Source organism: Ammospiza nelsoni, chromosome 1 (assembly GCF_027579445.1).
Source record: "Ammospiza nelsoni isolate bAmmNel1 chromosome 1, bAmmNel1.pri, whole genome shotgun sequence".
NCBI lineage: Eukaryota > Metazoa > Chordata > Aves > Passeriformes > Passerellidae > Ammospiza > Ammospiza nelsoni.
Genome location: NC_080633.1, coordinates 130094205 through 130119288, shown reverse-complemented (window position 1 = coordinate 130119288; position 25084 = coordinate 130094205). Strand labels below are relative to the sequence as shown.

Genomic DNA, 25084 nt, shown 5'->3' with positions numbered 1-25084 from the left:
GGTGTCATCACCTGGCACCACCTCATCCTGCTGCCGTGAGATGCCTTCTGCAGAAAGACATTCACCAACGTCAAACTCGGCTGGTCCCAACCGTAGTAAGATCGGGAAAAAAAGGTCAAAAAATCCCCAAACCCCAGAAAAAAAAAAAAAAGCAATCTTCCAAACTGTCCTGCGAAGGGCGACACCTCCCTGGGCATTATTCGACGGCAGCCGCAGGCCAGCGATGCCGGGCATTTCGGGCGCGGAACACCCGACAGGTGAGGCGGGCGGACCGCGGCAGGGGCCGCCTCAGCGCCACGGGCACCCTCGGCCCTGCGCCGCTCCTCGCCTCCTCAGCGCGGCCGCCCGGGCCCCTCCGTCCGCGGCAGGGCAGGAGGCGTTGTTGGACGGTGGAGCTGCCCGCCGCCCGAGCGGCGGCTCCCCTTTTCTTTTTTTCCGTTCCCTTCCCGCCGGCGGCGGCCCCGCGGTGCCTCCCGGCGCGGGCGCGCGCTGCGTTCGTTACCTGGCGCTCGGTGGCGGCTCCTTCCTCACCTGTGCGCGCCTCTGCCAATGGCAGCGCACCTGGCGGCCGCGCCGCCCAATCAGCGCGCGGCTCGTCCCTCTCCCCGCTCCTTTAGTGAAAGAATCCAGCGCCGCTCGGGAAAGTTACCTGTGCGCGCCCGGCCCGGCCGCTCTCCCGTGCCGAGCCCCGCCGGCGCCCCAGCCCCGCCGCTCCCCACATGCCAGGGGGAGGGGGCTCTACCTGTCCTGCCTCGGCGGCTGGCTGCGGAGCCGGGAGAGGGGGGGAAGGAAAGCAGAATTACCAGTAGCTCTGGTTCTGCCGTCTCGGGCGTTCACACGCACACCTTCACCTGCACAGACCTGAAAGTCCAGTTCCGCCAGGCAGACGGAGGCACCGGGAAAAGGGGAGAGAGTTCATTGGATCAAACATGTCACAAGAGACGGACAAGTAAGTGATCGCAGGCACGCCGCTGCGCCTGCTGCGCGGGCCGGCCCGCCGGGCTGGCCGTGCTCCCCTTCGCCGGTGGCGGACGCGGACCCGCCGGGACGGCGCTTCTGCCTCTTCTCCCTCCTGCAGCGACGCCGGAGCGGGCGCACAGACACTCCGGAGAGCCCGAGGACGAGGCTGCGGCTCGCGGCCCCGCACCTCGCTCTCCGCCTGACCGTGGGGCTGCGCGATTATTTGTTTAACTCCCCTTTTAGTTCAGGGTGTTGGGTTTTTTTATTTTTTTTTTTATTTGTTTGTGTTGTTTTGTTTTTTCCCCCCTCACCTCGAGGGTCGCTTTTCGTGACAGAGAGCTCCTCGCCCTGGAAGAGCGGAGCGGCCTCCGCCCGCCGAAGGCCTCGGACGTAAAGAGGTTCTTGGCTTTTGTGTTGGCGCAACAAAGGGCTTTTATCCCCAGAGGGCCGGGGACGGCCATCTTCCTCCCCTCGGCCGGGGCCCGCGGGGCAGGGGGCCCGGGCGGCGGGAGGAAGGCCCTGCCTCGGCCCAGGTGCTCCTCGGCCGCTCCATGCGGCGCCTTCTGCCTCGCCGTCCTGACCTTGTTTTCCCGGCGGGACGCCCGGGCGGGCCCGCGGCTACCCGGAGACCGGCGGGGTTAAAAAGTAACTTTCCCAGTAGCGGGGCTGAAGGAGAAGGATGAAGAAGAGAGGGAAGCCTCCCGCTCCTGGCGGCCCCGGGCCCGCCGCAGCTCCTCTCCCACCCGGCCTGGCGGTAGCGAGGCCGGGACAGGTGCGGGGGTACTCCCGTTGTCTCCCGGGGGCGCCGGCCGTGGTGCTGTGTCCCCCCCGGGGCCCGCAGGACCGCGGTGGGCTCGGTGTCCCCGGGACGGGGAGCGCCGTCGGTGGGCGCGGAGGCCGCGGCGTGCGCCGCTCCCGCCACCGCGGCTCCGGCAGGGCCCGGTGCCGAGCGGCCCAGGCCGGGGCTGGGTTACCGATCCCCGGTTAATAACTCGCTCAGGCCATGCCGCGCTCCCGCCATGGCGGCGGGTGGCTCGGCGTGGCGCCCAGAGGCGCCGTGAGGCAGCCAGGCGGGAAGGCCATTTTCCCTGCTCGGGTGATTAGTGCTTCTGCAGGAGGCGGCTGGCGAGAGCTACGGAGTAAGGAAGATGGAGGGCGGGAGGTGGCTGTGTTGTTTCACTGGTGCCCTGGTGTGGGTAGGAGTGCCCCAAACACGGGTGTGATCTCGGCTACGCTTGGTGTTGCTCAGGTGCTGGCCCTGGTTGGGCTGCCCAGAGCCGTTGTGCCAGAGGAGGTGGAGAGGAGGAGCCTGAGGTTGGAGAGAGGCTTGGTGACAACCTGCCTGTCAAAGAGTGAAAGGAGGAGATTACCCGGCGAAAGAAAACAGCAGGGGTGGGTGCCCCGACAGGGAAGAGACAGGATAGGACGGTTCAGAGGGAAAAGAGTAAACAAAAATATTAGGCCTGGCCTTTTCAAACATCAGCTGACAGTGGGATTGTACGAAGGTAGCTACTGACATGAAATTGAACCGATTTGGGTAGGAGCTGAGAGTGGCATTTAGGAGTTCATTTGAGTTGGGATGGGAACTAATGCTTTAGGTGGCCAGATTAGCGCAGTAAATGATTAAAGTGCGAGGAAGGGAATAACGACAGAGCCCCGAGGGGTGCGGGTGACTGAAAGAGCAGCTGAAAGAGCAGTCGTTCAGTTGAGAGGGGGACCAAATTACCTGTGGAAGAGCTGATAAGCAGTGATAGAGGGCATCCCAAAGCAATGGGCAGTTCTAGAACGGCGTGAAGGTGAAAGGGGCCTGTAAGTTACTTCCTGGCTAAGTCTAGCTGCCAGTAGTTCCAGCAGCCAGAAACTAGGCTGCGGCAGATCAAGGGCAGTTAATGGGAGTGGGAGGGGAATATGGAAAGGTGGGGGGGGGGTCAGAAGAGCAACTTCGCTCCACAGTCGGCTTTGAATCAGAAAAACAGTGGAGAGAAACCTAAGTCATGTAAGAAACTAGGGCTGAAGTGGCTTCCCGCTGGGTCTAGGATGCTACTGAGATACTGGACTATCCTTCCTTACCAACAGCAACAGTATGGCAAAGGTGTAAACTACTGAGGCTGGAGATTAATGCCCTTCATCCCCTGCTCTGTGTAGTGCTGCTGCTGTTACCACTGTGAGGAACTTAAGAGCAGTGCAGAGCACGCAATCTCAAGTAACAGCACTTGCTCCATTGCAGGTATGCCTGTGATCTGTTCCTGGTTAAGGTGTTTAGAGAATTTACAGGTGATAGGTAAGGGTTTGAAAAGGAAATGAAGAGTAAAGAAATCCCCTGTGCTCTCTATAGACAAGTGTAACATGAGAAGACAAATACATTTGTTTCCAGAAGAGATGACCAGATGGAATGAGATAATAGACTGGTGTGAGGAGTTTGCATGGGAGGGTTTTCAGTGGTGGTTTTTTTGGTTCCTTTTATTTTTTCTTTTAGGTTCTAATTATATCCTATTAGAACCTAATCCAGAGAGCACATTATTCTCCTCCACATGGCCTTTCTTTTACTTAAAACTAGATCTTCCCTACAGGCAAGACTGGAGAGCGGAGCTCATTATTTTGAAGTCAGTTAATTTGTCAGAGTCATTGGATGTGTTTTTGTGGAGCTTGTGCTACTAAAGTGCTGGTGTAGAGGACTAAGCAGGGGTGGGGACATAAAAGGTGTGGAAAAATACATTCTGTGGGACTCACCTTGCTGGAGAGGTGATAGACCCTTCTGTACTACGCAGAGCTGCCTGCAGTGTCTGTCTTGGGAGCGAGCAGTGGGGACAGCTTCTGTAGTGCTTTAAGGGAGGGAGGTGGGCAGGTGAAAATGCTAAAGAGCCAGGTGTTTGATTCTAATGCTAATTGAGGAGCTTCGAAGGGGAGATTATCCTTGAGATAGGTGTACTATCTCCCTGTCTTTCCCTTTAGTCTTTCTGCCTAAAGTGGGTCTTGTCTGCTTGTTTCCACAAACTCTGGGGTCAGGGGAGATAAGGCATGATTGCGCATGCGTTTTTTTAGAGGTAATACCGACTGAAGCAGGCTGTGGCCACTTGTTCCTACCTGTGTTCCAACCTTTCAGCTGTGTCAGTAGAGCTGTTGTGCAGCTAGAGAACTGGCTCAGAGCTGATGTTATTTTTGACATCCGTTTTTCATTGGTCTAGGTTCATATGCAGCAGGGCTGCAAGCAAATAGCAGCTGTTAAGAAAATAACTGTTCAAACTATAATCTCTGCAGAAGGAAATGTGTCCCCCTCCTGCTCTGAGTGTTTTCTAGGTCTGTACTGCTGCTTCTGTTATTATCCAGTTCCCAGATCCTTTGAGGGGGAGGCTGAGGGACGCAGGGTGGGAAGGTGGGAGCATCCCTTTTGCAAGGTGAAAAGATTATTCTAGGGTACACTTCTGCATTTATAGGCTAAAGTTGTCCTTTAGTAGTATACAAAACTGTGATAAACACAAAAGTCCAGAGTCGCTGCTCTAGTGCATTAGTGGAGCAAATCAGTGAGCTTGCTACTTGTGAAACTTGACTGGGTTTTAGAAACTGACAGCGCTTCTGTGAACGAGGAGCAGCAATTGCACAACCATTTGGGATCTGTCTTGTAAATGGCACCGTTGTGTCCCTGCTGCTCCTGGAGCCGTGTGAAGGCCCCGGTGGGCTGGGACAGCAGTTGCAGGAAGGGCAGGCTGGTGGCAGGCCCCGGCACGCTGGCTGCCCCGGCTCTCTCTGCCGGCTGGCCAGCTGCCTGCCTGCCCCCTGCCAGCCTCCCAACAGCCCGGGCTGTGCAGAGCCACTCAGGAGCTGGGGCATGCTCACACTGCCCACATAAAGGAGGCTTTGGGGCAGCCTGGCTCTGCAGCAGAGCGTCTGCTTGTAGGTAAATAACTGAGTGGAGAGGAACCCGTAGGTGGGAATGGGTTCAGACCTGTTCCCATGTGTCATGTGTCAGTGGAGGCACGTTCACATCCAGCTTGCTGCTTGGTAGTATCTGTGGCAGAAGTTGATATTGGGCTCTTCACAGGGTAATTTTGATTTACTGTTTTCTCCTCAGTATGTACATTTACTGCCTTCATAATATTTATCTTAAGCATCTAGTGCTGTAACAGAAATGGGGGTTGTCATTTTGTCATTTTCAATGTGATTCTGTGTTTTGTTCTTAATTTTTTCTTTGAGGGTCAAACACGTTTTCCTTCAGCAGATATTAAGTAGCAATTAGGTGACAAATCAATTATTTTTTTCCCCCCTCAGCCGATTGTCTGTATGGGTCATCCAGTGAGATTACTTTTCCAAAGTGTTCTCATCTGGGAATGAATGCAGAAACAGGAATTGGATGTGTTTGGTTCTTGCACTGTTTGAATGCCAGACATACTGTCACAAATGTTCCCTAGAAAACCATTTCTGGGTAAGGAAGGTGAAAAATCAGCGTGCAGAACCTCATAGAGTTTGCAACCATAAGCTTAGCTAAGAGGAGTAAGAGTATCAAATGGTTAGGACTTGCTGTTTGCACTACTGTCTCTCTGGCGCTGGAGTCTGAGACCAGGCTGAAGATCAAAGCCGAGGAGGAGGGAGGGGATTTTCCCAGGTCGCTTTAAGTTGATTGTAATGGTCACATAACCTCTTGCCCGTGGAAGAGGTCAGCTGGGACATCATCGTCCCTGTTTTGGCTGGGACATCTGAAGGGGAAGTGATATTACACCAGTTGACATTTGTTGCCAAACATTTCATGAATATTAATCCAGTGCAGTGGTTACCTTAAGTATTTTTTTTTATTAGGAAGCAGCAAATTAAGCTGCTGTTCTTTGTATATACACAAAATAGCATTTTCAAATGCTGATCTAGGAATTAGTCCTGGGGTGCATCTTCATTAGCTTTTTGATCAGTGATTAGGACAGTACTAGCTAGTTAAAAGAAGTAATTACTTCAGACGTCTTAGTATACAGGGGTACTGTTCTTTTCTTCTACAGTGCTGACATAATAAAAAAGACAGTAATTGCTTACACAATATTTAACCAAGGAAACCATATTAAATACATCTGAACTGTGAAGTCAAATATTGCAATGTATCTATAGCTTGAGAGTGTCTCAAACATCAAAGATTACATACATAGAATTCTTTTATATATATATTTATCTATTTATCGCTATGTACTTTTATATACAGATTTGTTAATGTTCCTTATTTGGGGAGGCAATGGTATATTCCTTAATAATGTATGTAAGTAGTTCTATAAAGCATATTTTTGGGTTTGTATGCTTTTAAAAAATGTTTGTGGGAAATCTTTACTCCCAGCTTTACTTGTTCAAGTCATGTTTTCCTTCTAGCTACATGAAAGGTTTAATATCCTGAAGAAAAAGCAATCAGTGCTATCAGTGAAGAAACGATTCCATTTCCATTAACTCTGTGGAAGCAGTGAATGAACACAGACCACGGGGCCAAGGGTCAGGTTAAATTGTAGGAGGTCTGGGCAGCCTTGTCATGACCTGTTTTTAATTTTACAGCCTGCTTCTGGCTCCTTCAAGTCAGCTAAAACAACCTCAGGTGCTATGCACATGAAGTACTCTTCTTAGGAAAACAGCATGGCCTGCCACAAAGCTACTGAATAATTGCTAGTTCTGATCAACTCTGTCAGCTCCTGCAGAAATGCTGTGAGCTTCAGGTTTTCCTCATTTTGATTTTTTTACAAATGTGCTGAAACCTGTCATTTTTTTGAGAATCTTAGTCATGATTAAAAAAAAAAATAAAAGCAACAGCCTTAGTACACAAGTAACACAAAATTATCTGGTGGAAATAATATTTTATTACAAGTGAAACAAAAAAAAGCCTCTGAAATCATAGATATAAAAAGTCTGTCCAGGGGTAAGTAATTGCCTCCTTGAACTAGATTGTATGTATTTAATCCTTGTGTCAGATTTCTTTTTCATACTTCCTCTTTGACATAGTTAATAATAATTTTTTGTCAATGTTAATGAATCACCTATTTGTTCTAATCTCTTGATCACTACTGCATGCTCAAGTTATTTTAGTTCAGAGTAAAAACAAATAAAACTTCTACTAGGCATCTAATTGTTAAACTAGTCTGTTTTGCCATTCATTGTTGCTGTTCTTAATATATTATTTTACTTCCTCTCAGACCGTTTAGTAATGGTAATTTCTTTTAATCATTTCACGTGTATAATCTTGTTCAGATTCATCTTGTGCTCAAAAAGTATAATTGTCCCAAAATTGCAAGAGTCCCAAACTTGCATTCATTAGAAGGCAAAATTACTCAGCCTCTTTAATGGGAATTTTTTCCTTGGTATGGACTTGTGGGCCAGAGGGCATCTTACCTTTTTGTTTCCCAGTGGTCTAAATTATTTGGTGTTTTGGTTTTTTCTTTTTTCTTCACTCTCAGTTCATTTTTGTATTTATATAGTCACTGGATTAGGTTAAGTACATTTTTGAGATCCATTGTGCTGGGAATGATATGATTGTCAGTTATGAAAGACATAATGCTGAGAAACACAGGCCATAATTTTCCTGTTCATTAAATATTTATGCTTCTTTGTAGTTTTAATGGAACCCTGTTATCTAATTGAAACAACAGTATTATTGGAGACTATTTAATTATATCTTTGGCAATAAATCCTGATGAGTCTCAAGTTGTTTGGTTTTTTTTGTGTGTTTTTTTTTTTTTTTTTTTTTTTTTGTTGTTGTTTTTTTTTAATCAAATAAATCAAAACTTGCAGTGAGCCACACAAGTTGTGGGGTGGGTTTTTTTTGGTGGTATTTTGTTTGGTTGGTTTTTAAATTTTGTTTTGTTTTTGTTTTTTTTGCTTTTGTTTTGTTTTTAACTTGATGTCAAGTAGGCAGAGTATTTTCTGAAGGTAGTAAACTTGGGCCAAAACAAACAATAGAATCTTTGAAACAAATGGTATAAAGTGCCAGGACTAGCTTTGATTTATACTTCAGGCAGAAGTTTATGATCTGGAATCTGAAGTTTAACTTACGCAGCTTCTGTGGGATCTGTCCTGCATTTTAAATGGTCATAGTACTTCATTTTGTGCCTGTGAATTCATATGTATGTGCATTAGTTTTAAAACAAATTGCATGAACATCTGTTTTAGATCTGTTTTATAGTTGTCTTACAGCTGAACTAAGATTTGTGTAAATGTAAAATAAACTTACAGAGGGTTTGAGAACTACTGAAATATTTGTGCGTGATCATACTCTGACCTTCTTTCTTGTGTCAAAACTGGAGTGGGAACTTCTGCTCTATTTTCTCGTTCTTGGATGTGTCTGGAGCATGCTCCTGTACCTTTTGTCACACCAAATGAAACATGGGTGCTCTACAAGTTCACCATTTCTTTGACTTTGCACTGGAGGAAAGACCAGAATGCCCTGTGGTGTGTGATGCATGTCTGTGTGCAACAGAAGTGGTCCCTTTGCTAGAATCTTGTTTTAGAATTTGTTTCTCCCAGCATTTGCAGATTGCAGACAGTTGCCCTGGCCACCTTCTTATCACGGAACTAACAAGGAGCTTATGATAAATATCCTATGACCTTGATGTGCTGGGCTGGGAACAAGGATGATGAGAGTCTGTCTTGCCTTTTCCAGTTATTTGACTAGTGCTAAAATTTCTGGATGTTTTATAACACCTGTATGGACCAAAGCCTTGTATCCCTTCTCCTGAAGGAACAGTTTGCAGATAATGTGTGCAGAAGTGCCTGGTGCTCTTTTGTCTCACCTGTGTGAGAATGGGCAGGCCAGGCCTGGGCTGAAACCTGGGAATTGGAACCTCTCCCGTTCTCCTGCCTCACACACATTGCTTGTGTGTTCCCATCCAGCACCTAGCCTCTGCAGGGAGGGGAAAGGCTTCCTGCATTGTCCCAGGGTGAAGCAGTCTGCAGGTATATTCATGGAGCATCTTGATTGTAACTTTGTTTTTTTAAGAACAAATGCAATGTCAGGAAAAAAAAAAAAAAGAAAAAGAAACGAAAAAAACAAACAAAACAACACCCCACAGTTAAAAATGGAAATGCCTGGGCTGGGTGCCCACCTTGGCAGTTTAAACAATCTGCTTTGGATTTCAGGGTTGAATTTCCTGAGCAAGGCAAAAGATGTGGGGCAGGTAGGAAGAGGCTTTCTTTCCCACTAGTTCCAACTGGATCAGGATGTAATGCCGAGCATATGATGCAGCAGGATGCAGATGGACTTGATGCAGCATGGCTGCCTCAGTCTGCTTTATGTTCAGTGGCAGATACAGCTGAGAAGTTGAGGGCTGCTTGAGCTTTGCAAGTTCAAAAGAAAGCTCTTGAGCATCAAAACTACATTTGGGGGACTGACAGGCAGGACACCTTGTTTCTGAATAAAAAGGAAGCTCTGGTCACCAAGCCTTTTACGACTGTTCATGAGTGTGTTAATGGGCAGTTCTGATTCGTTGTGAGCTAATTTGCAAATTGCATCAAGTTGGGTGAGAATTTGCCTGTAGTAGGATTTTGTAGCCTCAAGGACTGGCTCTTGTATGTTCATTATCTTTAATCCAAGGAAGAGCTTGAAAGGCTGGCCTTTTCCATTAAGCATTATTGATGCTAAGTACAATGTACTTCTGCAATTTACATTGCAGTAACTGAAATGAAACAAAATTTTGGATATCTTTGTATTTATATGCTAGACTTGTATAGATTTTATGAAATTCTATAGTCTTAATTGTAAAAAAGTTCAAAAAAATCACTGTAACTGCTGTTAATCTGGAAAATTTTTGTATGTCTTGTGAAAACACACAAATCACTTTGGATGGCATGAACAGGAAAATCTCTACTAAGCAGTGGAGAGAAAAAAAAGATTTTGCAAAATAAAGGCCGTCTGAAGTTTTAGTTTTGACATAAATGCTCCCGTGTCTGAGCAATCTGGCTCCTAGCTAGAGCATTGCCCAGAAAATAACTTTTCATTCTTGCACACTTAGTACTGTTTGACATAATACAATGGAAACATTTTGCATTCATGAGGAGCTCAAGTAGTAGCTTGAAAGGAAACATTTACTTTTTAGATACAAAATATCCTAATTCTTCATCTCTTTCTCCACGATAAAATGAGGATGCGCTTTCAGCTTGTACCAGTGTGTCCCGCCCAGTTCTGGTTAGCACAGATCCTGACTCCCAGATAGAGGGGTGGTGGGCTGGCCCGGGTGGGGAATGCAGCAGGCGTTGCTCTTGTTCTCTGCTCTTTTGCAGGTTTTTAGGTGTGCCTGGGGCTACAGCAGGCATTTGATGGTGTTGTTGGTCACGTTGAGTGGGACTCTTGCAATCTTGGCCTATCTTTTTTCCTTAAGTGTGTAGTTCTTGGTGGATGTGTTCATTAATGGATTTTCAGCTTTTGACAAGATTCAACGATCTACTAATTGCAGGCTCCAAGTTAGGCTTTTCTGTCCTCTGGGATGGTCAGGGCAGCTCTACAGTGGGATTGCTGTTACTTGTAGGTGTCACCCTTTGTCTTCCACACGGTCCAGGTACCACCAGAGTCACTTTCCTCCCAAGCAGCTGCCAGCTGTCATCAGTTGCACAGCTGGAACAACTGGGGCTGCCCTGGCATGGAAGTGTGACTGACAAGACCAGGGAGTTTATCTGTGTGGAGCCTCACTTAGGATGCTGGGTTTTCTTGGTGTATATTAAAATACAGTGCATTTATCTCCTCTGGTTATGGTGGACTTTGCTACATCTCTGTCGCATTTAGCTGAAATCGTCCAAGGAGGTTCAGCAGTTGTGCAAAAAGGAATGTGTGTGCATGCACAAGTCTCATTTCTTCAGAGAAACTCTCCCTCTCATCCAAACGGCCTTATTTAATAGAGAAGTTTTAAGTGGGCCCAATTGTTTTGGCTGACTACTTTGGCTATAATCTTTGAAATGATTGACTATGTTAAGTCATGATAATTAGCTCTGACCATTAACCTCCTGCAGAGCTGATTACAGGGATAGGGGTGATGAGGAAGTTTTTTATTTTTCTTAGTGCTATTGTTTCAGTCTGTTTGCAGAGTAAACACAATGAGTGTGGCAGTTGATTATGCTGGAGACCATCTCTCAAAGCAGAGGAGGAGACAGATACTTTGCTTTCAAATGTGAAAACCTGAGTTTTAGAAAAAAACATGCTCTGAAGAGATGTTGGGAAGGCTCTAGGTCTATGCACTTGTGCCTTTCCAGCCATCCCAACTGCTTACTTACTGAGTTGCTGTTTCTAGAGCACTTATCCCCTTTGCTTTGGCTTCTCCCCAAGACAATCAGATATGCACCTCTGAGAGACTGCACTCTGGTCATTGCTTTGAGATCATCTTGGCTAAATTAGAGCAACAGAGATTGACTCCTCCCCTCCAGCATTTTTACAGACAAGCAGAGCCCAAGTCATAAAAGGTGTGTTTTTAAAGGGATCGTGCTGTCTGACTGTAGTGCTCATAAATCAGTTATGACTGTTGCCCACTGTGAGTTCTCTGAGAACAAAAGGCAGTTATTGATTTTAAGGGAAGATTGCTACAGGAGGAAGGGTGAGCAGGATTTTGTGCATTGCAATGGGCAGCTGCCCATGCGGTGAAGCAGCCCAGATTTAGCTGAACGGGAGCTTTGTTGAGGAAAGGAGAATCCTTGCTTGGAATAATTGCATCTGAGCCAGGGAGAATTGACTACTCCAGAGTGGAAACAGGCCCTCAGCTACCTTTGGCACAAACAGCAGGGCTGTTGCAGATCTGATTTGAGTTGCTAACAATAAGGTATTGAAAAGACAGGCAGACCTAGCAGTTGCCTCTGTATTTCCTTAGACTCCTAGTTTACGCTCAGCTACACTTGCTGAAGCAAACCTGTAACAACATAAATGTATATGTGAAAACAAGACAAAAATCTTCAGCAAAAGGCCAGGCAGAAGTGTTGTCAATAACAAAAAACCAACCAAACAAAAAGGTAGTTTTCAAAAATCCAGTTACTTTATATGAAAGGAAAATAGAACCAGTACTGTAATTGGCTGTATTTTCTGATATGAAGGTATGAAACGCTCTCTTCCCCCCCAGAGCTCATAAAATTGTGCTCTGTGTACCAGATGGATTATTTTGTTTTTCATTAAATAAAGAAACTTGTAAACAGTGCTCTGTACCATAGAGATTATAATCTCCACCATCCCCCTCTTCTTCCTTAAGCACTGGAGCACGCACTTTGCAGGTTGGATTTGCACCACAGCGGAGTTCTGGTGCTACCCCAAGGTGCTGGTCACTGCAGCTTGGGGCCAGGCAAGGCATGCTCCCAGCATCTGAGAGCATTTACTGTGTGGGTTCACTTGTGCTTTTATCAAATCCTATTTCGGAAAACAAATAAAAGTCTTGTTTGCACAGTTTAAATGCTGCTCTCTGTGCAACAGCAGCAGTTGGTTGGATTAGATCTGTGAAGCTGGCACTGGTGCAGGTAAGGCAGAACAGAAAGAGGAGGCTGACTACTAAACCGGCTTTTATGTGGAAGATGGCAAAAAGTGTTTTATGAAGGTCACCAGGAATAACTACTAGTTTTACCAGTTTGTATATTTAGTTACAATACCATCTCTGCAACTTTCGCACTTGTAAGGTGTAATGTGTTAAAAGTTTTGTTGTCATAATTCTAAGTTGAGCCACAATCCTTGACAGTGCTCTTGTAACACCCATGGAGCAGCACACTCCTCACTCCACTATTTCCATGCCTAATCTGTTTGCCTACTATCTTATGCAACTTTTTTTTAAATGCAGTGATTTTATCAATAAGTTTATTGAACAGTTTGCAAAAGGAGGTGCTATTATCTTCATTTGTATTTCCATTATACTGGAAATTTCAGCCATAGCTGTGGTGCAGTAGCTTCTCATGCAGTATACACGGGCACTGGTCAGTTTGTACCACTTTCAGGCTGGAGGAAACTGCTTTGGCTGCAAATGCCACTCACTAATGGTCTGGTTACCATGGGTTTGTAATTAGATGTGGTGAGTGATAAAGTGTGTATTGAGACCAAATATGTTTACTTCTGTTCCATCCACTGGACCTATTGCTCATGTCCTGGTACAAAAAACTTCTCTGAAATTACTGACAAGTTGCATTCTAAAAGCAGAGAATAGCTTAATTTTAAGGTGTACCCGCTTAATAAATCCTGAACTATACTCTGTTTAGGTGAACCCTAGATTAGTATTAGATGCTTTTTCTTGTTTTTCATTCATGTCTTATGTCAGTTAAATGTCGTGGTTTTTCCCTAATCAAGTGTACACATAGCAAGAGTACTGGGGCAGAATGTTCTTATATTGTTGCTTCATTTTTTTCCAAATAGTTTTAAAATATTTTTGTAACTCTATTTGTATATTAGCAAAAAATAAATTTGAATTATTATCACAAGATCTGCACGCAATTGAATTTTTTTTTAAGTACTGAAGATAGCTAATACTGATAAATATTTATGTCACTAAGTGTAATACAGAGACTCTTGCTTGATGTAATCATATAACTTTAATAGAGCTATTTGATGTTCTTTACCATGCCTTGTGAATAAAGTAATCCCTTCTGGATCACAATTTTATTCTTCCTGTCTATGCAGTAACAAGCGACTTGTGGCCTTAGTGCCAAATGACACTTCATTCAACACCAGACGAGCCTACACCAGTGAAGATGAAGCCTGGAAGTCGTATTTGGAGAATCCCCTAACAGCAGCTACCAAGGCTATGATGAGCATAAATGGTGATGAGGACAGTGCTGCTGCTCTTGGCCTATTGTATGACTATTATAAAGTAGGTAATTCTGTCATTATCCCTCCCTGCTGCACTAGCAGGGACCACTCTAAGAGGCAACAAAAGAACCAGTTTTCAAAGACAAAAGTCACTGCATCTTCTTTTCTCTCTAATGTTCCCATCATGCACCCATTATGTTATAGGAAGCCTGTCTGGAACTGTTTTGATGTATTTAATTCTGGAGAGAAAAAAAAATCTCAGAATTCCCATATTAAATTTTATACTTTTTTTTTTTTTTTTTTTTGAGCATAGTGTTCTTCCTTTGCAAGGACATTGGATGATACTTGAAATACTTAAGTGTAAAAGGGGAGGCCTTGTCCATCTGTACATTTGTCTGCTTTTCTGGTTCATTCCACACATGTTTTAGTTTGCTCTTTAACTGGGGTATCTCTCATCTGACAATTTCCCATGTTATTTTTGTTTGTATAACGATTGCAGTAGGCTGTATACAAACACACAGTGAGGGCTAGCCCTTGCACTGGCAGTTTGCAGGACAGAAATGAAGCTGGACACAGAGCCAGAGATCTAAGTCAGTTTACAGGAAAAGCACTGATGTAGTTTCAGTTTGTCATGTTCTAAACCCAGGGCTTTACATACAATTTTGGTAACTTTTTTTTAATATATATATATTTTATAGTGTTTAAGTAAAGCTATATTTGAGATTTTTGCTGAAATCAGAGGAGAATCCTAGAGAATGTATCGCTGTGTAATGCAAAAATGTAATTTTGAAGCCCATGCTGACGCCTTGGTAGTCTGCAAACAGAATCAGTGTTGCCTCCCAAGCACTAGAATGTGATATTCATTTCACTGCAACTATCTCCATACCCCTGAAATCAGCTATGGCTGCCTTGGACAGATATCTTCTGTGAAAGCCAGTACAGCAATGCCAGGTCCCCTTGTAATTCGTGAAGAAGTAACAGGAATGGGAATTAAAAATCTATTCTTTTAGTATTTATTAGTATAAGTGCTTTAATGAGTGGACTCCTCTTTTTAATCTCTGTGACATTAATTGAGTGTTCAGGAGAAGGGATTGTAGGGAAGATGTCATATACCAGTCTTATGATTAAATATTGTTTTAATTGCTTTGCTGATTGTATTCCTTGCTTTTACGTGTTGTTGTCAGTAGAGAAAACTGTTCCCAGTGAGAAAGAAAAAAGGTCCTTTTCTCTGCTTGACATAGTTACCACAGTGCCAGACTCTTTGAAATTAATATGGATTCATAAAATTCAGGATGTCTATGAGCATCTGGAGTATTGGCTTCTGTCTTAGTAATACCTTTGTATGTAGCAGTTCATTAATCTGATGGATTTTTGTAATAAAACCAAAAAATACCCCTTTTCCTTCTCAAAACCATGTTCTAAAAGACATATCTGCTCCTTGTTCCAGGTATTTGCTAAAGACTTGGGGTTCAGATGGAATAAGGTCAGATTAACATCTCAAAACCATTTCCAGCATTCAATCATATCTATTTTTGTCTTAAATAGGGATAAAATGATAAGTCTTGTTGATACTCCCAAACACAAACTTAAAACTTAACCTCTATGGTGTTATGGGGAAGTGTAGAGGACTTCCAATGCACGAGACTCTTGAATTGTCCTTATTTATAATCTGGCTCATTAGCTCTAACATGCTGGATAATATTTTTGAATTACTGTGTCCAGTCAATAGGAATTATTTGAATTTAACTGTCTGGGTTTTTTTAACTTTTCCTTTTCCTTGTAGTGATATTTACCTAAACATAGAACATCATTCAGAGAAAAACACATAATCTTAAAAGGGGAATCAGCATATGTAAACTGTGGCTTTTATCCCAGTTCAAAAAGAAATAAAAGAAAATTGTATTTTAGCCAGCAGGATGCTTAATAGGAAAAGGGGATGTTCCTAAAAGAAAGAACAACTCTGGATAGAACTCTGTGACTGTGCTGCTGTCTTGCAGTTATTGTTGATGTTATCATTGGCTACTGGAGTGCACTGTAATACTTTTTTTCCTCTAAAGTCAAATATTTTTCTGATGTTTCTTTAAAATATTTAAAAGTAAAAAGCATGGCTTTAGCCTATTCATAGGTCTATTCTTGCTTTTTAATCCTGAGTTAATTGCTGCAATGGACTGGATATGGCTTGTGCAAAAGATAGATTAGAAGTTTTAGAGGCCAAATTAATGGCTCAGCAAGAAAAGAAACAATATGGTAAAGACAGAAACTTTTCCCTTGGTGATTTCATATTTGTGCTGGTGTCAGGACACTGGTGTGTGGGAATACAAATCTTTAAATTCACTTGATGTCAATTCTGAGTCTGTCATGGGGCCAGATTTGACTGGGTTTTTACCTCTCATAGCTATTGATGCAGTCAGCAAAGCAGAAGTCAGTGTTTCTGGATGACATACCAGCATGCCCTGACCTGTCCCCATACTAAGAAAGGGAAAGATCCACAAACTTTCTCCAAGTGTGAGTCCTGCACTCTCCAGGCTTCTCTCTAACAGGAGGACTTACCTGGTGCTTATGGTTTAATTGAAAAGCCTTTTTTGTCTGAGCTAAAATGGTCTCAGTGCACAGCTCATCAAAGCATCGTATCTTCCTTCTCATCTTGTTTTATTCAGTGAAAAGTGTTTGTGTGTGTTTTTGGAATAATATGAGCTTTGATTTTGAGGTAGCTTGGCCTAGCTTGATATTCAAAAGATAGGACATAAAGAAGAGCCCTTTGCTGCTAACTGGTATGCCCAAGAATTAGAAAAGAAAGCAATTCTTTTTTTTTTGGTCTTTGGAAATTTTCTTTCTGTTGACAGTCAGTCACCCAAAGAAAAACAGCTCCGGCATCTGTGAACTAGACAACACTGATAGAGTTACATTTTTCTAGTTGTTGCAGTAGAGCAGTCTGAAGCTGCAAATGCCTGACAGTTGCATTTACCTGACCCCATGCCTGGTGTTGTTCTCAGGTTCCCAGAGATAAAAGGCTGTTGTCTCTTAACAAAGTGAGTGATAATCAAGAAGACCAAGATAAAAGGTACAGTATTATTCAAAATCATATACCCAGCTACTGAAAGTGTTGATCAGTTGTGAACTGAAGGAACTGTGAGAGCCTGAGGCGTTGATGGTTTTCTTTCAAAAGTTCAAAGAATGAAGGCGGTTTTGGGAAGTACATTTTACTCCTTTTTACTTTCAATTGATTTGAACAAATGGATGGTATTCTCAAACATGCCATTTGGAAGGTAGCTGAGAGTTTCACTCCTTGCTTTTGTTTGGTGGTGTTGTTTTGCTGCTTCTGCTGAGATTAGTAAAATCAGATTATCTTGACAGTTGGCTATTGGCTGTTTTTCTTTGTTTTCTTGTTGTAGGGCAAAAAGTGAGTAGTTTGGCCTCAGTAATCTCATTTATAGAGCCTTATTTAACATCATTTAGGATCTACCCAGCAAATAAAGTAACTCTTAAAATCATTTGTTTAGAATGTTTTTCTCACTCCTCTGAGATTTCAGCTTTTCTCTGTAGGCTAAAAGTGACTTGAGTCAAAGGAAGCTGCCTCCTACTATTAAAAGAAAAGAAAGAGTGTATATTTTTTTAGAAACAAAGAAGTTTTTACATACTGGAAGTATCTCCATATAAAATTATGACAGAGATGAACTATATAAGGTTTATTTCAATGTAGCTAATTTGTGACAGCCTTAGATGGTCTCCACTAGCTGTTCATAAGGTGATTGTTTCAATAGGTAGTAGTATAAATTTACTGTTTCAAAATAGGCTATGAACTAGTTTTTGGACAGTTTTTCTTGTGCAAACCAGAGAAATTCCTGATGTTCAGTTCCTACACCGAGTGTGATTGACAAAATTTGCCTACAGTGGAAAGCCAAGAGAGAGGAACTGGGCACTGGGTAGTGTCAGAGCATTTCTCCTGGGTTGAAAACAAAGCGATGTTATACCTACTGAAAGTTCTATGAGTTAACAATTTTATGTCAATGTAACTACTATCAGCAATCAGATTGCTTTCAACAGCAACTGTGGGTAGATGTGGGAATGCTGCTGAGGTTACTTTGCAGCCTTTACTTTACTTTGCAGTAACTTTACTACAGTTACTGATCTACTCTGCTACAATGGAATTCCTGGGCTTGCTCTTTTAGAACAGCATTGCTACCAGAGTTAAGCAAACAGTAGTGGCCTGTCAACAGCCTGAAAGAGCATGCCATCTGCATATGAATTTTGCTGTTGAAATTCTGCCTGTTTCATGTGCTGAATACCTACTGTGAGTAATCCATACTGCCCTGCCTTACTCTTCATTCTTATTTTGTATCTAAAGGCTGTTGTACTGCTGGATTAATTTTGCATCCAAATTATAAGCTAAGGCAAGAGCAACCCTAAATACCCAGAATTTATTGTAACAAGTCAAATCAAATGTATTATCTTTCCCCATTTGTTTAAGAGCTCTGGACCTCTGCTTGCCTCAGAATTTCTTTTGCCTAGTATTTGTTAATGTATTACTTCTTATGGCAGTGGCTTATCAGAACTGAAAAATCTCCTTCCCTGACATTTAAGACCATTAAGCTATTTAAGGAGGAGATTTCCTCTATCAGTGCAGTTCATAACATATTTTGGTTTTGTCTCACAGAAATTGTCTTAATACCACGGAAGCTCAGAATAATTTAAGTGGGGGAGAGAACCGTGTGCAAGTCTTGAAGACAGTGCCAGTTAACCTTTCCTTGAACCAAGATCCTTTGGAGTCATCCAAAAGGGAATACACCACAAATGTGTCTGGGAGCTCAACACCCATCACAGGCTCTGCAGTGACTGTGGTTAAAGCAGAGGAGTTCACCCCTGTTTTTATGACCCCACAAACACACTATGCAAGAGGAGAAAATGAGGAGCACCGAGGGGTTATCTTTGAACCATACGAAGTGTCCAACATTGCTCCCCACACAAATTATCTTAAAGATGATCAGCGCAGTACTCCTGACAGTACCTACAGTGACACCTTCAAAGATGGAGGAACAGAAGTAAGTTTTTCACCTCAAATTAACATCTAAGAATGCAATAAAAAGCTGTAAACAAGATAAGGGTATTTGAGCTTGTAAACAAGATAAGGAGATTTGAACTGTCCACAAGAGCCATTAGAAGAATAGAGATGCTTGTTTCAACAAATTAATTTCTACTTCTTGCTGTGTTTCCATCAGTGCTCTGATTAAAGGGGAGCATCATGAGGCATTTCAGAAGACAATTACAAAGATGTTTTTTCAAATTTCTGAGAATAATAAACACTGATTTTTTTTTTTTGTCTTTGGGGATATTGTGTCAAGTAGAAGATAGTTGTTATTCTGAAAGATTTATTTACCATTAATAAGATCTGCCTTCAGAATAGTAAGAAATAGCCACTTTGTAACAGGGAAATTCTAGATGTTCTTTTGAAAATGCAAATGAGTAGCAACAGCCTCTGCTGCTGGATAAAAACCCAAGTAATTTATTCAGAAGCTGTTTGTTGCACTAAGCTCTATTCTGCAACACAAGCAAGTGAGAAAAGGTAGAAGAATTAGACTAATAGAGGAGAACAGAGAACTTTACAGACAAGGAACAACTGTGTGTATATGTACAGGAATGAGGAGAAAAAAGGCAAGGAGAGCTCCTTCTAATTAATTTACAGTTATGCTACAATCAAAGTAATTTTACAGTCAGCTTTAGTTTGGTGAGTACCCTCTGGCTGCTTTTGCCTGCTACAGAATAAGGCAAACAAGCTGGAATTGTAGAAAGGTAAAGGCAATTTAAACCTGACAGTACCTCTGCAAATAATTAGAGATATTAGATGGTAAAACTCCCCTAGGATTTTTATCCTCCCAACTCTACAAAACTGTAAACATGACAAAAGTACAAGGCAAGCTATATTAAGACTTAGCTGCCCTGATTTAGTACATGAGAAATTTACTGTGTGTTTGTGTAGTATAGAAAAGTCCATTGTCTCCATGAGTGACACAGATCCACGATGTCTGCAGGTGAATTTTTTTTCAGATAAAGAACACATGTAGGTCAACTAACTAAATAAATAATGAAGAAATCTAGCTTCCCATTGTAAAATCAGTAGGACCAAACCTTGGATTAGAAACACTGTTCTGCATTATCAAGCAAAATTTGTTTGGCAGTTCTTATGTGTTACTGGTAAATGGCTCTTATGGTACCATACCCATGGCTTTCCCTGTGGTGCTGGAGCAGAGTGATTCCATTCCCTTGATTTGTTTTGGGACATGATGCTGAGAGGTTCCCAAACATCTGCCCTGTGCAGAGAGCTGTCAAACATGCAAACTTGTTAAATTTGGATGTAAAAAGAAACTTTACACCTACATGTTGGCTTTGCATCCCAAATTTTGTGTTATAGAAACTTTGTTACATGTTTTTTTTGTAATATATTGTTACATGTTTTTAAAATGATTGGTTAATAACAGGGTGGGTACTTGCCATCTAGGATTTCTGTGCAGTCTGTGGAGAAAGAATCAGTTCAAATCTGCTTGCCAAAAGTGGGTGGAGTGGTTTTCTAAGTGCACTCACTCCTCTCCATCCTCACCTCCCTTATTAATTCTACAAAGGACGCTGGACAATTAACTTTATGTCCCCAGCCTTAGTTGTTAGGGGAGGTGTGTGCCATTGTTGGTGGCCTTCTAGCCCCAAGTGTTCACATGCATGTAACATGGGAGCAGTCAGAGCTTTGCCACCCTGCTGCAGCCTCACTCAGCACCGAGCCTGTCCCTTTGTTTTTCTCACCTGTCCAAACCCCAGGATGTGCTTAGCCTGGCTGTGCTCTGACTGCTCCTCCAGCCACTGTTGTGTAGGCACAGCTGGATGGAGCAGGTCTGGGGAAACCATAAGGCAAAATGTCAAAACATACCAAAAGAAACTTAGACAAAGTTAGTGTTTAGAAGTAGGAAGGCAATTGTTCTTACTAGTTTTCATAAGTGCTTGCAAAGTATTTCCTAAGTACTGGTGAGAATGACTGGGTTTGGATTTGGTCTAATACTTACTCAATTTTCAAACACATTATAACACATATTTAGGAATGCTTTCAAAACATTTATGAAGTGACTTAGTTGTATTGTACTGAAGGAGTGCTAAGCTTTTATAGATTGCTGTGGTAGTGGACACTTTGGTCAATTGCTTGCTGTGTTCTTTGTTACAATTTTAACAATTATACATATGCTGTTCCAATCGCTTTCATTTTTTTTTTTTAGCTGTGCTTAGTTTGTTAGTTCTCTATAGTATAAACACATTCTTTGAGGTTAGGTACAAAAAAACCCATACAACATCATTGTATGATTTTTACAATGTCAACCTCTTAACTTTTATATAAAATGTGACTAGCTTATTAATATCCACTTTAGTTTTTAGATATTTTGAGTTTTAAAGGGTTGATGTTTTTTTCTGAGTTTATCTTTAAATAAACATAGTTGCACTTTTGTTGGTATTTGCATTTTGATTTTATCAAAGAGTATTTAATTGGTCTTATTTTTCAGAAGTATCGGAGTGTGTCAGTGGGGGCTGAAGAATATATTTATGAACAAACAAGGTATGGCATAAGCTTTGCAGTGTGCTGACTGGCATCAGGCAGGAATGTATTGAGGAGTAGCTGCCTGTGTCCACTTCCCACCCTTCCTTTCTTCCCCCTGGGGTATCTGCAAGGCTCCCTTGATGCTACCAAGCATTATTCTCCCTTTTCTCCCATTCATGTTAACTCTTAGATCTGGACAGTTTATATCTTCATCTGTTGCCTTCCCTCAGCATTCTTTTAAACTCATAATTCCTCTGAAGCCACCCCCCCCCAAGATATGCAAATGAAAACTGTTGAGAGGTTCCCCAGGTAAAAGAGTATAGCTTTGACAACCAGGTCATGAAAAATCTTTTCAGGATGGCAGAATGCACAAGTCAAATGTCCAGAACAGTTGAAAAGCTTCAAGAAGAAGCTTCAAAAATTAAAGTTTGAAAAGAATACTGTTCTGCCTAAGCACAGAAGAATGTGCATGTAGCATGGGCAAACACTGCAGAGTCCCTTTATCTAGGAAAGACTGCAGTCACTAAAGATTTTAAACTGATGCTTTATTTCATACTTATGAATGGTTCTGTTTATATCTGAGAGATTACTCTCACTTTAGAGTCAGGAACATGCCTATGTAGTTTTTGTGGATTAGGCATATGGCTCTGACTGTGGTGAAGGCTCCTTACAGCTTGATATTTTTCCTGAGGAATGTTAAAACAATCATTAACTGCAGTGAGCTCAGAACCGAATCATTATATAGTCAGAAGATATGAAACTGATATTTAGCAAAGGCTGCTCATTTACTATACTGAACATTTGTAAAATTGACTCCTGAAGCATTGGTATTGTTAACAAATCTCACACATTTATGTCTTTCATGCTATGGCCCAGGTTACATTAAGGATGAAACCTCTGAATGCACATTAAGAAAACTCCCAGGAAAGATGTATTTAGTTTACCTGGAAGTGGAAGGCTCAGAAATGAGAATTTCAGATTGAAAAAGAAGTGGTGAATATGCAAGTAATTGGAATCTTGCTAGAAGGTCTTTTAGTGACTACACAGGGGTTTAGTTGAGACTCATGGTAAGGTTCATTACAGTATTACAATAATTGAGTGACTGCAATAAGTTTTAAGAGTGAGAGTAATCCTCCTGCTATAGGGCATGCTTTGCTTGCCAACTGAAAACAAGAAGAAAATTCTGAAATGGCACTACACAGAGGCTCCAAAACTGGCCAAGTGCAATGTGTCTGGGATTTACGTTTTTTGACTGAAACATACAGAATGCCAAGGAACAGAAGATCAGCCCGTGGCAGACTGCAGGCAGTTCTGTTAAGACATTGTGTGTGTCTGACTTTGATCATTCTAAGCCCTTCTCAGCACACATCCCTGTTAGTTCTTCTGTCTGGTGTGAGGTTTTGAGGCACATCTCCCAGGACACTCAGTGTGCTTTGATGTGTGTCATTAAGGGGTCTTGAGCACAAAATCTGCAATCCTTACATGTGATGCTAAATCAAGGCTGTGCCCCTATCTCTCATAGGTGGTCCATCTATAGGACAAGTGGTGCAGCAGGAGGGATGCTGGCTCTGCAGCACTGCTGGTGTAGCTCTTCCAGTCCACTCAGATGGGTCCACACTTGCCAGTGTTGGCAGTGCCTCTGTTCCCTTGCACACAGGACAGGGGCAGTGCCAGCACACCCCGCAGCAGAGGGGACAGTGGTGCCTTGTGCTGCCTTCCTGCTGCATGCAGGAGCCTTCATGGTGGCCCCAGCTGCCCTGTGTGGAACCACCAGTGCTGCCATCCATGGGTTGGATAGGTATAGATGAGTGTTTGCTTATTACCTTAGTTTTGCTTTGACTTGTAACTTTTAAGCAACTAGAAAAATGACTGGACTTCAATTTAAAAGCTAAGAAGGACTTATAAGTTGTCTTCATTTGATTGAATGATTGCAACTAAACTGAATAATTGATACTAAGCTGTCTGAAGCTCCTTTTGGATGGAAAGACTGGATCTGTTGGGTTTTTTCTACCTTCTCTTCAAGTGGGGATTTAAATGTAATTATTAGTTACGTGTTTTGTTGTGGGTTTTTTTCCTGTTGGATAGTTAAAATATCTTTTGTTTTCCCTTTATTTCTATATCGCTATGGCAGTGATGATCATCACTATGATGATCTAGAGTATTTGCTTGAATTAGAAAGTTAGGGATACACTATTGTTTTTGACCAACATATTCCTCCTTTTGGTTCTGCTCTGGCACTGCTTAAATACTTTTCTGAATTAGAACCTTTGTGAAAATGCTTCCACTGTGTCTCCAGTTCATGAGTACTTTGTATTAAGGTTCCTATGCAGTTTGAATTTTTTTTTTTACAAGATCAGCATTATTTTAATGTAAGAGAATGTGAGGAGCTGCAGGCATAATTTTTGTTGGATTATTGTTCAAGCCCATTATTGGAGGTTGTGGCTGAAGAGGCTCAGTGAGAATTGTTTCCAACTAACAGTTCACTAGTTAATGGAGCCTTAACTTTTCACGGTTTGAGAAGTGCTTTGAAGTTGGAAAGTTCTTCTGTGAAGGAGGGTCTTTTTAAAATCTAAAATTTCGACACAAGAGCTGTTTTTGCCTGACATTTTTCTAAAGGGAGGTTACTTGATTGAAGATAAAGTTAAATGTAGGCACTTCATTCGATGTGACTAATTTTGAAAAGAAAGCTTATAAAAACCTTGATTTGCGTGTTGTCTTTAAACAAATGAACTTACTGTCCATTCTCTTTGTATTCCTTCTTTGAACTGTGCTGAAAGTAGCAGTTGGACTTTCCATTCTTTCATGTTCATCTTTCGCAATATCTTTCATTTTATTCTGGTTGGGTTTTAAAAAAAACTATCTATCTATTTATTTATTTATTTATTTCTCTTTCTGCAACTTTCTTCTAAGTTTAAATGTCCGTGGAGTTGATGATTTTCTGCAAATCATACTGAATCCCCTCTTGGTAATGGACACTGTCATTGTGAGGTACACAGTCTCATAATTCATAATGGTTCCTTTCAGTGATAGTACCTTTGATCCAAGAAACTCACAGTCCAGGTAGTTTTACGCTTGATTGCGGGATCTGATGAATTAAAAAAAAAGAAAATTGCAATTTTAAATTGCTATGTCACAGTTGCCTGGAATTTTGTTATTAGCTTCTTATGCCTTATTCAATGCAATAATTACATAATAAAAAAGGAGAAAGTGATATGGATTTTGTGGGTGTTTCTCTCCTTGTCTTTTCAGCAGCACTTTTCAGTACACACTAGAAGCTACCAAGTCTCTGCGTCAGAAGCAAGGGGAAGGGCCCATGACCTACTTGAACAAAGGACAGTTCTACGCCATCACCCTGAGTGAGACGGGTGACAACAAATGCTTCCGACATCCCATCAGCAAAGTCAGGGTATGGTCCCAGTTCTTTCCTAGATGGAAATGTAGCTCTGCAGATAGATGTGATTGTGGTTGATTGGCTTTTAATTTAATTTGGGGGGGGGGGGGGGGGGGGAGGAAGGACAGAGATACCACCTTATTGATGGTAACAAATGTTTTGCTGTCCAGTTTTTTCAGAGTGTAATCTTATGAGTTAATGATAGCCTCGGTTTATGGTTTGGCAGAATGGTGGTTACACAGACACTACACTTAACACTGGTGAACTTATTGCTATGAATAAAGCAAAGAAGTCCAAGATCTGCCACATGTACTTTGTGTAGTCCATCTTTACTCACTGGTGCACTTCATCAGCTGCTTTCCAGTGCATTTCAGAGAAAACATGAAGAGTTGAATCCATCCTTTGTGACATAAATTTTAAATAATTTTCATTGTCTAAGTGTGAGCTTTCACTTGAC

The 25084-nt window shown here is 42.3% G+C and overlaps 1 protein-coding gene across 3 annotated transcripts in view; it reads left to right on the top strand.

The window, feature by feature from the left end:
* The first annotated feature begins 768 nt into the window (after positions 1-768).
* GRHL2 (grainyhead like transcription factor 2) overlaps positions 769-25084 on the top strand; it is a 64945-nt gene continuing 40629 nt past the window's right edge. Inside the window, exons 1-6 of one of the 3 annotated variants that reach the window (XM_059479687.1) lie at positions 769-949; positions 13538-13727; positions 16660-16727; positions 18321-18705; positions 21205-21254; positions 24486-24642. In XM_059479687.1, coding sequence (XP_059335670.1) covers positions 930-949; positions 13538-13727; positions 16660-16727; positions 18321-18705; positions 21205-21254; positions 24486-24642 — 870 coding nt within the window. In that variant the 5' untranslated portion in view covers positions 769-929. Of the gene's footprint in view, positions 950-13537; positions 13728-16659; positions 16728-18320; positions 18706-21201; positions 21255-24485; positions 24643-25084 lie in introns of all 3 variants that reach the window. The other 2 variants (XM_059479680.1, XM_059479671.1) reach the window with 2 other exon arrangements.